The sequence below is a fragment of the Haliaeetus albicilla genome, chromosome 4 (genome assembly GCF_947461875.1).
Source record: "Haliaeetus albicilla chromosome 4, bHalAlb1.1, whole genome shotgun sequence".
Classification (NCBI taxonomy): Eukaryota; Metazoa; Chordata; class Aves; order Accipitriformes; family Accipitridae; genus Haliaeetus; species Haliaeetus albicilla.
The window spans coordinates 53843545-53856939 of NC_091486.1; the positions used below are offsets into that span (position 1 = coordinate 53843545).

At 60.1% G+C, this 13395-nt stretch overlaps 1 protein-coding gene across 2 annotated transcripts in view; it reads left to right on the forward strand.

The window, feature by feature from the left end:
* The first annotated feature begins 1475 nt into the window (after window positions 1–1475).
* Window positions 1476–13395, forward strand: part of AJAP1 (adherens junctions associated protein 1) — a 45865-nt gene continuing 33945 nt past the window's right edge. Inside the window, exon 1 of one of the 2 annotated variants that reach the window (XM_069782842.1) lies at window positions 1476–1800. In XM_069782842.1, the coding sequence (XP_069638943.1) occupies window positions 1772–1800 (29 nt within the window). In that variant the 5' untranslated portion in view covers window positions 1476–1771. The remainder of the gene's footprint in view (window positions 1801–13395) is intronic. The other variant, XM_069782841.1, reaches the window with a different exon arrangement.

The following is a 13395-nucleotide window of genomic DNA, read 5'->3' on the forward strand; positions in this document are numbered from 1 at the left end:
GACAAAGCTGACCTTTCATCGGGCTGCCTTGCTGAAAGGAGGCTCCTTCTCTTTCTAGAATAAGTTTGTATGGAGGCAGAAGAGAAACCCAGTGACTCAGAAAGGCAGCAGAGACGCGTTTCTGCTTCAGTCTTGCTTTCTGGTGTGATTGTTCAGAACAAAGCGAGCCGTGGTGTGTGAAATGCCCCTTCCTCGCCGGCCCTGTGCGGAGCCGAGGCGCGTCGGAGGTTCGTTCCCGCGAGGGGACCGCCCAGGCGGTTCCGACTCTGCAAACTGCAGTCCCGCTCCTCGCTCGTAGCCAGGAGCAGCTTTGGAGAGTCCGCCCCCAAATTCATACAAAAATTTCTTTTATTGCAGCGACCAAACAGAAACCGCCCAAAGCAGCTTGTCTTTTCAAGAAAGACACTTTCCTTTCAATACACTAGCGACAGGAATAATGTGGCTTTCTTACTGGCAGCGCCCCTGAAGAGCGGAAAACCGATCAGGCTCCGGCGCAACACCTCTTAGAATAACCAAAGCCTCACGTTCGCTTGTCCTCTTTGTGCTCTGCCGTCTTCAAACCGGCACAGAGCTAAAAAGGCACGAACTTTCAGCTGAGGGGAATTTGGTGGTGGTGGCTGCTGCTGCAAACCTCTCTCAATCGGGAGCCTGAGGAGGAGGAGGAGGAGGAGGAGGAGGAGGAGGAGGCAGCAGCAGACGTTTGGGAGCTGCTGCTCGCCAGTGGAAGATTTGTGCTCTCGTTGCTTGACATTTCACGGGAACAGCAACTCTGCTGTTTTCTGCCCGGGGGGGGGGGGCAGGAGGACGGCGGGCACCGCTCTGCGGCCAGCCCGCGCCCACCCTGGGCTACCAGGGTGCGAAGGAGCCCTTCGCCCCACAGGGCCTGCGGCCTGGGCCTCCCCAAGCCCGGCTTCAAAAGGCGTCCCCTTCCCCAGGGCTCTTCGGGGAACCACCAGCAGCGCGGGGACGGGGTCGCGCCGGCTCCGCAGGGGACGGGGGATCCACACGGTGACCCCTGCGTCCCGGACCGGTGACCTCCGGGTCCCGAACCCGTGACCTCCGGGTCCCGAACCCGTGATCCCTGCGTCCCGCACCGGTGACCCCGGGGTCCCGAACCCGTGACCCTCTGCGCGCCCGCCGGACCGGGCGGAGCGGAGCGGCCGCCTCACCTCCCCCGGCAGCCGCAGGCGCGGTGTAATCCGCCGCGCTCGGGGAGAGAGAGCGTTCCGGCGGCGGAGGGAGGGGGGGGGGAGAAGGAAGTTGTGGCCGAGCGCGGCCCCCCGGGCAGGCAAACACCCCGCTTCCCGGCGGGCCGCCTACCGCGGGGGGCTCCAGCCGCGGCCCCCCCGGCCCCCGGGGCCCGCCCCGCCGCGGCCGCGGAGCTGAGGGGCCGCGCTCCGCCCCCGCCTCCTCCCCGCGCAACTTCGCCTGAGCCGCGGCCCCCCCCCCCCGCCCGCCCCCGCCCCGCGGGTGCGCGCACAGACGCGGGCGCGCCGAGCCCAGCCGAGCCGCGCCGAGCCCAGCCGCGCATGGGGGGCGCAGCCTCCGCGGGCGCGCAGCTGCCCCGCCGGCGCTGAAGGGGCCGGGGCAGCCGGACCACCACCACCGCCCGCCTGCCGCCCCCCGGGCGATGCCCGCCCCGCCGTCCGCCACCTGCCCCGCCGCTGAGCGCCGCCGCGGGCGCGGAGCGGCGCTCCCGGATGGAGAGCTGAGGCGGTGAGCCCCGCCGGGCCGGGCCGAAGCGAGCCGGGCCGGGCCGGGAGACGTGAGGATGTGGATGCGACGGCTCTCGGGAAGCAGGTAGGGCCGGGGCGCGGCGGCCCCGCGGAGGAGGAGCAGCCCCGCGGAGCGGGAGCCGGCTGCGCTTCTCGCCGCCGCTCGGGGAGCAGGAGTTGGCGGCGGAACTTGGGGGAGCGGGGAGCGGGGCGGCGCAGCCCGGAGGAGGGTGTCCGCGCTCGGGGAGCCGCGGCCGGCGCCGGGTGCGGGCGAGGTGGCCGGGCTCCTTCCCTTCTTCCCTCCCTTCCCTTCCCTCCTCCCCCCCTCCCCCGTCCGCCCCGGGGGGAAGCGGGCGCGCCGCGTCCCTTCGCCTTGCCGGTCCCCTCGCCGCTGCCGGGCAGGGGTCGTCCGTCCCCCCCCCCGCTTCGCCGGCCCGGGGGTGGGTGGTTGGCGGTGGTGGTTGAGGGCGGGGGGGGGGGGTGGATGCTGCCGGCCGGCCGGCTGGATGTGTTTGGGAGATTAATCGGGATTCGCAAAGCGGGGGGAGAGGGAGGCAAAGTGTTACGTAACGCGTTTCCCCCTCCCCGCCGCCAAGTCGGCCGAGCCCAGATCCTGTGGGCTCCGTGGTGCGGCGGGGGGAGAAGCCCGGGTACCCGGCGCCTGCCCGCGCCCTGCCCGCCTGCCCCCGCAGCAGTACCTGGCGCTCGGTCTCTCCAGCCTCTCTCTCTCGGTGGAAGGCATTTGTTTGCGGCAGCGTGTTAAACAAGTGAGATCGTGAGGAAGACCACGCTGCTGCCGTTGAGACCCGCTATCCGTTCCTCTGCCCCCCCCCCCCCCTTTCCCCACCCGGTGCTGTGTTTGAAAAGTCCTGGCTTCGGGCCGGCCGGCGGTGCCCATGGGGCGGGGGTCAAACCCCCACCGCCTGCCCCACGCTTCCCCGCTGCGGAGCGGGACGGCAGTTCGGAATGCGTCCTCGCGTTCGCCGGCTGCGCGGAGGGTCCGGCCGCTGCGGAGAGGGGTCCCCGGGCGAGGGGTCCCCGTTCCCGTCGATGGCACCGGGCCCGGCGGGCGCTCCTCGGGGAGCGGGACTCGGCACCCCGGACGGCTGCGGGGCGAGCGGACGGATGCGGCCCCGCCGCCAGCCCTACCCCGCGCAGCAACTAGGGGAGCCCATCAGCCCGCTCCGCTCCCCGCGCCCGTGCGCTCCGGCAGAACATGGCTGCTGCTTTGGGGGTGCGGGAGGGGAGGCGGGCAGGGCCCCCCGAACGCCGCAGGGGCCGCGGGCGGGATGCGGGTGATGCGAGAGGCCCTCGTCCGACACCCTTTGGGGTCGCTGGCGGCTCGCTTCCTCTGCCTGGGCTTTGGATGGAGTCCGGGAGGGTGAAACTTGAACTGAGGGTTTTTTCGGAGCTGGGGGGAGGCCCTCGGCTTTTGTTTTACGCTTGCCGGTGCCGTGTGGCATAGTCCGGAGGCACGTGGCAAGCGAGCTCCCGATGCCCCCGGCCTCGTCCCCTGCTCCCGGCCGACGCACCCTGACGGCCCGGCCACGCGAGCGCCTTCCCGCTGCCGCCGGAGCCGTCCGTCCGTCTGCCGAGGATGCGCTGCCGTGTGGTGGGAAGGAGAGAGTCTCCGGGGAGTGTGCGGCGATGTAGGGACCGTAGGAATTCCTCCTAGGGAAGGTGCCCGAGAGGGTTCTCAGGGTGCCTCGCCTTTGGATGTGTTGTGTGGCAGACAAAAAGCCCAGTGGAGCTGGAGGGCTCTTTTCCTGAGGCTGGAGCCGGCAGAAGACTGTAATCTTGGAAACAGAGGACGCCCTCTGCTTTTTTATTTTTGCGAAGAGTTTAGCAGTGAAAACAGGAGCCTTCCGGTCGCTTCTCTCCTCGATTCGCCTCGCGAATCTCTGTGCTGTGTCTCCTGGATCCTCAGCGCCAGGCTGTCCTCTGTACCACCTCATCAGCTTCCAGTCCCTCCGCGTTTTATTTTTAATAAGAGATAACTTTACTGCTAACCTTGCCTGCTGCTCTCGCTTCTCTCTAACTCTAATTGCTTCTGGCTTTATTTCTGACATTTCCCATGTCGTTTCCCCTCATTTTCGTGAAGACTGCTGGAAAAATAGCTCCAAGAGAAGCAGCAGACCTTTCCAGCGCCCGTTTCGCCCCACACGGTCTCTGCCTGGAGCTGCCGGCTGCCACGGGGAGATGGTACCTTATTGCTCCTTTCCAGCCGGATTCCTCTCGCCCCGCGGCAGCGGCGTGACCTTGCGGGCGAGCCTTGCTCTGAAGCTGGGGAGGGCAAGCCCTGCTAAACCCCCGTCGCTCGGAATTACGCCGCCCTTGCTTTCGCGAAGGGGAGCTTGCGCTTCCCCCGGTTCCGAGCGGGGCGAGGAGCGGGGCTGGGCGCGCGGCGTCGCCCCTTGAAGCCCCTGCGAGGTCCCGGGGATGCTCCAGATCCGCTCTGCCCTTCGCAGCGCAGCGGGGGCGGGCGGGGGTGCTGCAGGGCAAAGGTCTGTTATTTGGGGGGGACGGCAGCTACTCCGCCGCCTCCTGAGCGTGCACCGGCATACGTGTGCGTGCATACGTCTGCGTCAGTGCCTGCGCCTGCCTGTAAGGGCACGACAGCCTTCTGCAGCGTGCCGCCTGCCTGGCTTCTAGCTCTGGCTGAGGACTTCCCTTCCGTAGCTACAAATACACTATTTTAAACGATATGCCACGATTTTTACAGCATTTAGCTCCGGAGTGATTTGCAGTCTGAGTAAAAACGCTGTTTGCAATTTCTTCCCGCTTGCATAGAACAACTCATTAAAAGCATACATCCCTGCGCGTTGGCACTGAGGAAACTTTATGGGCCTTGTAGTTACTGCCAAAGCAAACGTTTTCCGTGCGTTTCACTCGTCAAGTTCACGCTGTCAAATGTAGATTCAGCCGCTCGTCAAAGATGCAAGCCTTGCAGTCTGGAAAGTAATGAGAGCAGTAAGCAGTGGGAGTTAATGGCCTCCACTGAGGAGTCCTTACTCATCCCGCATCCACGCAGGGGCTGAGCTGGCTGCTCCTGGGTGAATTGATTGCCACAGAAATTCATCTAGTGTCACCGGCTATGATACTTAACAGCCACAATAATGCTTGAATAAACTGCACTTTTATGCAGCGGTTCGTACCTCCTAACCGGCAGCAATTTCACAGATGAGGCAAAGGGAGCGGCGCTGGTCTTCAGCAGCCTCTTCCCCAGAGCATGAATAATTGTTGTAATAACGCCGGAGCCGCCGTCGCCGCCGCGTTGCCTTTGTGGCGTCTCCGGCGGGGTGACGGATGGGAGCTGCCGCGGTCGCGGAGCGGCCGCTCGCCTTGGGTGCTGCGGGGGCTGCCCCACGCCGCCGGCCCTGCCGCTCCAGGCGTCGGAGCGCCGCGGTTGGGGCTTGCTTTACCTACCGGTCATTGGCTGAAAATAAGGAGTCGCTAGTTTTCCTTCAAAGCCCAGCCTGTAAAGGGGAACACAGCGAGGGAGAGACCAGCTCTCCAGCTGGCCCGATAACCTCCTTCCCACCTTTCCTCACCCGAGTCCGATCCGCCAGATCTCCCAGCACGGCTTATTTACGTTTGTATCTATACGTATGTATGCAGGGCAGCGGAGAGCACCGAGAGCGGCTTCGCACGACAGCTCCGTAGGGTGTGAATAATCCATGTGACTTCCGACAGGTCTGAGGTTTATTATGGAAATGTATGCATGCTTAAGCCTTTAAATACAGCTAATAGGAGAAGGACTGGGAGGAAAGATTATGGGAATCAATATGCTGAGCCGGAGGAGCGGGAGCTGCTCCGCTCCGGGTTGCGGTACCCCCGTTATTCTCGTTAAGGGCTGGGCGCGATGAAGCGGGTTACAGCAACTCGGGCCCAACGGGGTTTGGGTTTGAGACCACAACTCTTCCAGGGGGGCAGCTCCTGGAAGCCAAGTTGTGTTGGGCGGGATCAGCGGGGAGGGTGGAGCGGCCTCGTTGGCGCTTTCACCCCCTCCTTTAAAACAAAGGGGTTTTCCTTCCGTCCTTCCCATGCTGGATGGTCCCGCTGGGAGGGGGTTCCCTGGCCAAGCCCAGCGACCCGGCGACCGACGCGGGTTTCCTGGGGGATGCTCCCAAAGCTGCCGCTTGGCCCTTCTTTGCCTCGGGTGCACGGTTTTTACCAGAGTGAATTTTTTCACTGGAATAACGTAAAACTCTGGACCTCAGCTGCCTCCTTAAAAATGGAACTTGAGTTGATATGAATATTTCCTGTGGCTCTTCTTACTGGGACCTGCACCTACAGACTTTGATAGCTTACATAATTTCCTGTGATGGAGATGTACTTCATCTAATTTCACTTTGAAATGCATTGATTAAATCAGAACTGCTGGGAGATTTAAACTGAGTCTCTGTGGCCTGAACTTAACTGTGGGAGGTTTACCTGCCTTCATCCTTCAACATTAATTTGGTTTTATGAGGATTCCTCCTGAAATGAGGTTTTGCCTGCCACTGAATTGCTACTGCTTTCTGGGTTTATCAATGCCTTTCTCTGGCCCCAGCGGCTCTGCGAGTAGAAGCCGCGCTTAAGCCTCCTTTCAGTGCGGCGTTGGATGCCTTTGCCTGGAGCCGCAGCGGGGACCGAGGGGCGTTTTTTTGGCCAGGCTCCGTCTCTCTCCGGCGCTTCTCGCGCGGGTCCAGGGCTGCTGGCTGCGACGCTCACGGAGCAAGATGGAGACCTGCGGCGGTAACCCCAGGCGCGGGAGGATGCGTCCTCTCGTCAGCGCCGAGTGAGTCAGCCTCTCTGGTACCAAGCAACGGCGATAAAAGGAAAAGGAAGATGGCTTGCCATGGAGATGGATGGGCGGTTGTGTGGAAATAAGCACAGGGACGGGGTCAGCGAGCGCTGAGTGCCCCGGGGCGGGAGGCTGAAGCGCCTGCCGGGGATTCGCCCGAGGTCTTTGCTGGCAGAGCGGCAGGTCGTACATCCCCAGTGAGGCCTTTGAGCCTGGCTCTGGTTTTTTCTCCAAGACCGCTGGCCGCCTTTGGGCCAGCGCCCCACCAAAATTCAGCGGCAGAGGTTTCCCCAGCCCTCCAACTTTGCTGGCTGTCCTGGAGAAATTAAATGGACTTGGAAAAAAAAACAAACAAAAAAGTATAAAAAAGTAAAGCTCATCATTCATAAAGTGTTCATTTTCAACTCTGATCTGCAGAATGTCTCACTGTGACTTGGAAACGATGTGTAGGCGGGAGATATACTTGAACATGCGACGATTTTTGTTTAATTTTGCTCTGAAGGTCCTTCTCGGCAGCTCTGCTTTTCTGGAAGCTTTGTCGTGTCCCCAGCGGTGCTGTGTCCGTTCTGCTGGTGGCTGCTGGTGCGCTCCAGCAGTGTCCGGCTTGCCCGATCCTGCATGCTGCTATGGGGAGCAAAAGTGAATCTGCTCTTGGCCCCAGGTGAAGCTGTCCGTGGGACAAGGCTTGGCCGTTGCGAGGTGGGAGCGGTGAAGCTTTTCTCTGCCTGGCTGGGGTGCGAGCGTTGCAAACTCTTTTGGCTTCCAAATAAAGGCTGAGCGAGAGCTCCTTCAAGAGCAACACGTAGCCTGGGAGCTGTGACCTGCTTCCTGCAAGAGAAATACAAGTCCGGACCCTTGAGGTGGAAACACTGGAGCTTGCCAGAGTGTTTGTGCACTGACGTGCGAGAAGCGAGGGGATGGGGATGGGGATATGCTGGCACAGGGACCCGTGGTGAGGGGGGGTGACCATGTGCCTTGGGACACCGGCGGAGCAGCACACGCCGTGCAAGGGACTGCGCTGTTCTGCGCAGGAGAGCGGTTTGGTGGAGTTTAGCTACCACCTTGCAAGGATCAGTTGCTCCCATCTGTAAGGGGCTTTGGCCGTGGCTCCCTTTCTGCAGCATCCCCAGGGTGTTCAGGAGAATCTCCTTGTGACACCCGCTCCAGCTGTGGCTGGTGGCCCTGTGAATAGAAAACGTGGCCGCGTAGCCGTGGCTCGGTGTGGGAGGGCTGAGGGCTCGTTGCTCAGCAGACAGCATTTGAGGCTCCATTAAGAGCAAACAGCGCTAATTGATGTCGCCACTTGACTGCGTGTCATTCAGGTTGAAGATGTGGCAAGGTCAGGGGGGACCCTGGGTTCCCCCCCCCCCCCCCGCCCCGGGATTTGCCTGCCCGGCGAGCCGAGCCCGCGGCACGCGCGGCGTCCTCCGGGACGCGTTCCTCTAATTGCCGGAGTCCCGTGCGTGACCCCGGCCCTGCTCCCGGTGCCTGCGATAGCATCTCTGCCTCCGTCTGCAGGACTCGAGTAATGAAGCGTCAGTTAATTGACATGGATTAGGACATCCACTTAAGTACCCACCGAAACGTGGGTGATTAATGCCGGGAGCTGAGGCCACGTGGCCGCGCTTCCCGCTGGGAGTGCGGTTGGCTCTGCCTCTCCCCGGCAGAAGCCGAAGCTCGGCTGAGCCCGCAGCAGCTGGGCATTACACGGGCAAAGCGTTGCCATCTCAGATGCTGGCAAGCGTTATTTTAAAAAGAGCTCCTGCATGAATAAACGTTTTCTACAAGTAGTTGCCTTTCATGGGTTTTCTTATTAAGTTTTCTCTGGGAAAGATGAGGATGGGTTACTCATCTTCTTGTTTCTTGGCTTCATAAGAGGCTCTCTACCCCTTCAGCATCCTCCGATGTGAAATATTCAGGACGTATTCCGAGTTCCCGTCCAAGTGACCATATTGTCTGGCACAATCAGTTTTGCTAATTTTGATGGATGAGGACAGAAATGTTTCTTACGGGCAGTTCCTTGGGGATGTTCTGCTCGGGTACCTGGTGGCAAGGGGTATGATTCCACGTTCTTCCCTTTTGTCCTTCTGGAGGTCCGGACCCATGCGGCATGAGGCTGCTGGCACGCAGACCCGGCATGGGGGCCATTTGCAGGAAGCCGAGATACCGCGGGAGATGCAATAAACTGCAGAGGTTTGTGAAAAGCAGTGCGGGATGCGGAAGGTCCCCTGTTGCCACCGATCTGCCTGGCAGAGACCTCCGTCTCTCCTTTGGAGATAACGCTCTGAAAAGTTTAATCTCTCCTGCAAAGGGGATTTTTTTTTTAATGAGATGCAAAGCACAGCGATATCTGACTCACTGGCAATTAGGCTCCGGAGGGTGTGTGCCCACAAACAGCGCAGTGTTTTCTAGGCGCTGAGAGTGCCTCTGGTGACTCACGTTCACCTTGATCTGGCAGGATTTCGCTCCCGCGGCTGCCGGAGCGGGAGAGCCTGCGAGCTGCCCAGATGCTGTACGCGTGGTGAGGTGGCCGTGGCAGGGAGAACCGCTCTTCTTCATGGGAAAGGGACTGTTCAGTGCTAAAAGGGGATTTAAACGTCTGCATGAAAGGATCAAGAGTCTTTGCCCCGGATTTCCTTCTCGCTACCTTCGCTTTCTATTTTGGTTTGGCTTTTTCTCCATCTTTTTGGGCCGTTCTCTTTTCTCCGGGAAGCGTGTCAGCCTGTGAGCCTTCTCCAGCAGCAGGATGTGCCCACTGTGGGGCTGGGCAGGGTTCTGGCTCGGGAGCTGGTGGTGCCAGGAGCATCCCGGTACCACGCCAGAGGCTTGGCCGGGCGATGCCATGCCCAGCGCTGCGCTCCCCTCCCTTGGACCCCAGCTCTTGTGCCTTTGCTTTCTCCAGGCTTTCCTATTGATGTTCCACACCTTCAGACAGTGCTCCACTGCTGCTAGTTTTTTTTTTTATTATTGTATTTTTTGCGCCATAAAAGCCATCTGTCTGTCTGTCTGCTTTTAGAGGCTTTATTTCTCTCATCTTCTCCATTTCCGTAAGAGTTACTGGAGCTCTGGAAACTCTTTATGTTTTCCCTGTGTTCGTTCCCGTGCTGAGGTTTCGGGATGGGCTGTGCATCCCTGGGCTGCCAGGGACTTCCCGGGAGAAAGCCAGGTTTGGATCTCGGTTACTCCGGTGTGAACTGAGAGCAGCTCTGCCAGGAGACCACGGTGCTGGAGTAAGGACCGGAGTCGGTCGGATTTCCCGAGGCACCGTGCAGTCCCGTGCAGACATCCAGCCCTCCCTGCGGGAAGGGGACGGCCGGGCCCTGTGCCGGTCGCCCAGGCATTTCCAGCGGGGTCAATGCTTGTCTTCGCTCCCAGGAAGGTGGAGCTCTTTGGGAGATCGTCATTAAAAAGCCCACTGGGAGATATTTTCTCCTTGGGTATTTTCCACAGGGGTGGTATTTCCCATTGATGCGGATATCCCGGCGGGCAGAGTGGTGGCCTCCGATGCGCGGCTCCTGCGCAGTTGTATTGTGTTACAACAATGCGGTGGACCTATTTTAATTGTTTTAAAGCTCATTAAGCTGCTACTTTATATGTACTGAGCTAACTTGTCTTATTTTTTTAGATCAAAGCATTTCCTGCCTACCTTGTAATGACATGCTTGAGCACATTAATTTAGAAAATAAGATAAGTGTGCGGCTTATTTACCAGTGAAGTGGTGGTGTTAAAGGGCGGTGTAAGCAGTAGCTTGTACCAGGGTCTTCCTCTTGTTGGTCCCTTCAGGGCCGGAGGGCTGGGTTGAAAGAGTTGCTGTCTCTTGAAATCACCTTGGATATGGGCTTTAGAGGAGGAAAAACCCTCGTAAGGCTCCCGCTCCAGCCTGGGAGCAGGCAGGATTTTCACAATCCTGGCATTCGCCGCTCCTGCCGTCCCGTCCCATCCCACAGCGCTCAGACTTTGCATCCCGCTCGTACGCCCCGACGTGGTCGTTTTGTCGGAGGAGGAGGCCTGATCGTCCTGCAGAGACCCGGCTTTGTCCACAAATCGATTATACGGGGGAAGGGCATGTGGCAAAGGAAGAAAATTCATAAGAAAAGCAGGGAAACGAGCAGCTCCTTCATTTGTGGCTACGGGGAAGCGCACCCTTCTCCCGTCGGGGAGCCTCTAAACCGAACCGCCGTCCTTATTTATTCTGTACAGCGTTAGGGCTGATCTCTAAGCTCCCGGGTTCAGGGCGCTGATGCCTATGCCGCAGTCCCTTCCCTTCAGCGGCACTGGTTTTTACGTGTATTTGGTAAAAGGGGGAGGTGTTCTCTGCTCTCGTGGTGGTGATGGGAGAGGGCAACGTGGTCCCACGTGCCTGGGGACCTCCCGGGTAGGCGTTAGCGAGCGAAGTCTAGGAAGCGATTCTGCGCCGCACACGAGGTGGTGACATACGCGAGGACGTTCAGAGAGAAGCTAAAATAGGGGGAAAACCCCCTGATTCCCTTAGGTTTGTGGGATTTTTTCAATACCGTCAAGAATGGAGCTCGAGGCTATGACTCTTTGACAAGATTTTTGGTGGATTTGGAAATCTGAGAGAAACTTCCCGGCAAGTTGTGTCTGAACTGAAGCTCTTGCTGCTGCCTGATCTTCGGCGCGGGTGCAGAATTCGGGGGGGAACGAGTGGGATAAGTCGGTGACAGGTGCAGGTTTGGGCTGGAAAGCCAGCGCTCACAAACCCCCTTTATCCGGGCGGGACAAAAGCCGAGTGTTATTTCCGACGGTTCGATGAAATGCCCCACTGTCCGGCCCTGCCACGCTAAATGCGCGCAGTGTTTGCCGGCTGGGTTGGCCGAGCAGCGACGGGGGAAGCGGCGGCCGTGCCGTGCCTGCCGGGGGGGGGATGCTCTGGTGGTACCCCAGGGGCTGCAGGGGTTCCCGGAGGAGCTAGACCGCGCGTGGAGCTCCTTCCACCGGAGCAGCAGCGGGTGAATTGCCGAGCGCCGGTTTCGCACAGAAATTTGCTGAAGACGTTTCTCTGAAGGCGCACGCTGACTTCTGGGCTTCCCGCCCCTGGCGCTTTTCAGATCCTGTCTGAAATAATCCCGCAAGACCGGGGAAAGAACTCTACAGCAGATGTTGTGCCCTTTTTAGAGCAAGTTGAACTCGGCTGGCAGTCTTGGACGTTGTTTGCCAGCTCGCCGCGTTAGCTGAGCTCTCGCGCTCCTCCTCGGGCCGGCTGCGGGCGCCGAGCTCGCCTTAGTCCTGGTGGCATCCTCTAAAGTCTTTGGCAATGGGAACTGAACTTGAAACCCGGGGTTAAAGGTTAGCTCGGCTTCGGCAGCGACCAGGCACGTGGAGCAAACGTGCTTTTGCCTTTGCGGCAGCGCCGCGTGCGCCTGTCCTCTCCGTTTTTCTCCTTTCTTCTCTTTCCCGCGTCGCTCTGCAAGGCTGTGCCGCTTCTCACGGCACGGGACGTGCCGGAGGGGTCCCGCGCCGGTGGGCTCCAGCCCCGCGGGGGCTGCTGCGCTTGGGGCTTTGCCCTTTCTCTGCCTCCGGCGAAGGACGGGACCCGAAGGCGAGAGCAGCCGGGGCCGCGGCACTGCTGCGCCAGATCTGCTCCCTGACAGCCTTGGCAGGGTCTGCGCCTACCGCATCAGCATATTGGCGGTACCGCTGGGTATTAATTATGCCTTCCGCACTCGCGGCTATTCAAATGTTAAAATTGTTTATTTGCAGCTGGGTGAGCTCAAGACAGAGGCAGAAGAGCGAGCAGCTCCCCTCCGCCACGGCTGCCCTCCTGCCTCCCTCTGCTCCGTGGGATGCGGCTCCCCAAGCGCAGGCAGGGACGGATCCAGCCGTCTCTATCTCGGCATTTCTGTCCTGGGGAGGACCCGCTGCTCCCCAGCCCCGGCCACCTCTTTCTGCCCCGTTTTCCTGGGGAAATGGGTGCCGACTGCCTGGCCACGGAAGCGTGGTGGTGAGGATTCAGCCTATTTCACCCTCTGCTGATTTCCCTCCGTGATAAATCCCATCCCCTCCGCCGTGGGAAGCGGTGTCGGTTTAATTACTTGTGGGGAGAAGGGGGAGAGCAGAGGAACTTAGGACTTGTTTTAAATATCACTTTTATTAGTAGGTAATCCTGAAGCTCAGTTCTGTAATATAGATAGGTAGTGATGTGGCACATTTAATTTACCTAGGTGCTACTGTGTGTCAGCTTTTGTGCCTTAATTCCCAGTCCTGGCTTTAAAGAGCTCGGCAGCCATGTTTTCGCAAATTTATAATTATCTTGGAAGAAGTCAGGGCTGCGGACGGTGCAGTGAATAGTAACTTTCCAGGTCCCATTGGGTCTGGGTTCAGAGCGACTTGTCCTGGAGCAAAATACCGCTTAGGAGAGAGGCGCTCAGGTCGGCGGTGCCCGCGGTCCCGCTCCTCCGCTGCCGGCTCCCGGGGGAGCGGGGTGGGATGCGGTGGGTTCTGTGCTGGGTGCCCCGCCGGGGTGGTCCCCGGGGTCTCCCAGTGATCCCACGGTGTAACTCGCCATGTGCCTTTTGGCACCCATCCGGAATGTGCCAGCTTCCTTCCTCCCAGCCCAGGCACCAGGGTCCAGTTCGGGCGAAACGGTGATGCTCCATTTCCATGGTGATGGCTGGTAGTGTCACAACAAAGGACAGTCGCTGCACTGCAGGGATCGTCATGCACGAAAGCAGGGCTGGAGAGGAGAGCGGCTGCGGCATGCGCCGGGTCCGCAGTCCCCACCTCGGTGAGGACGCGCGATTGCGGGCCAAGTATCTGCCACCGCCGCCACCGAAACTTTCCCCTCTTCCTCTTGCTCCAGCGTGAAAGTCACCCGCTGAGATGCGGCGGCCTCGTTCTTTCTCCAGCCGGCGAGTTCCTGCAAACGCTCTCACG